Source organism: Artemia sp. Qi Xiang Cuo, chromosome 17 (genome assembly GCF_049724085.1).
Source record: "Artemia sp. Qi Xiang Cuo chromosome 17, ASM4972408v1, whole genome shotgun sequence".
Lineage (NCBI taxonomy): Eukaryota > Metazoa > Arthropoda > Branchiopoda > Anostraca > Artemiidae > Artemia > Artemia sp. Qi Xiang Cuo.
Genome location: NC_142810.1, coordinates 42,713,150 through 42,713,763, shown reverse-complemented (window position 1 = coordinate 42,713,763; position 614 = coordinate 42,713,150). Strand labels below are relative to the sequence as shown.

Below are 614 nucleotides of genomic sequence, written 5' to 3'. Positions count from 1 at the left end.
AAGTCCTAAATTTCTAAGCTAGTGTTTTTCTGCATGCACTATACAATCTCAACTATAGTTTCAAAACGTGTTTGACCACTTTGTCTGGAAAGGTACCAAGGAAGTATAGGTGTGAGAGGATACTCACTCTCTTTGAAAAGGTGTAGAGCATCCATAGAATAGCACAGGAAGGAACATAAACCAAGCAAATCCATAAGTACATGCTCTGGAAAGGTGCCAAGGAACGTAATCTCCCGAAATAGCACAGGAAGGAACATAATCTCCCCAAATTCCATATATACAATCTACTAACACATTACTTGATGCTCATCTCTTGCAAGAAACTTTGATCTTACGTCAGTATGATGTCAGGAAAGCTTTTGACTCTGGGATTCATGCCCAGATTTTGGTTGAGCTGTGTAAGCGAGGCGTGCGTTCTTCTATTCTAACGTCACTACGTGATATGTATAGGAACCTCAAGCTTCGTGTTCGTGGGGAGCTTAGTGGGGAGATATCCGTAAATAAGGGAATTAAGCAAGGGGCTATAACGTCTCCTACTTTATATACTAACAGTGTTAATGATGTACAACAGGTTATCTCTCCGAGTTATATTTGCAAGCATATTGACTTGTCAC

At 40.2% G+C, this 614-nt stretch overlaps 1 protein-coding gene across 1 annotated transcript in view; it reads right to left on the bottom strand.

Annotated features, from left to right (window-relative positions):
- Positions 1-376, bottom strand: part of LOC148942224 (uncharacterized) — a 9,398-nt gene extending 9,022 nt beyond the window's left edge. Inside the window, exon 1 of the mRNA XM_089103255.1 lies at positions 336-376. Coding sequence (XP_088959381.1) covers positions 336-376 — 41 coding nt within the window. The remainder of the gene's footprint in view (positions 1-335) is intronic.
- Positions 377-614: the final 238 nt, after the last annotated feature.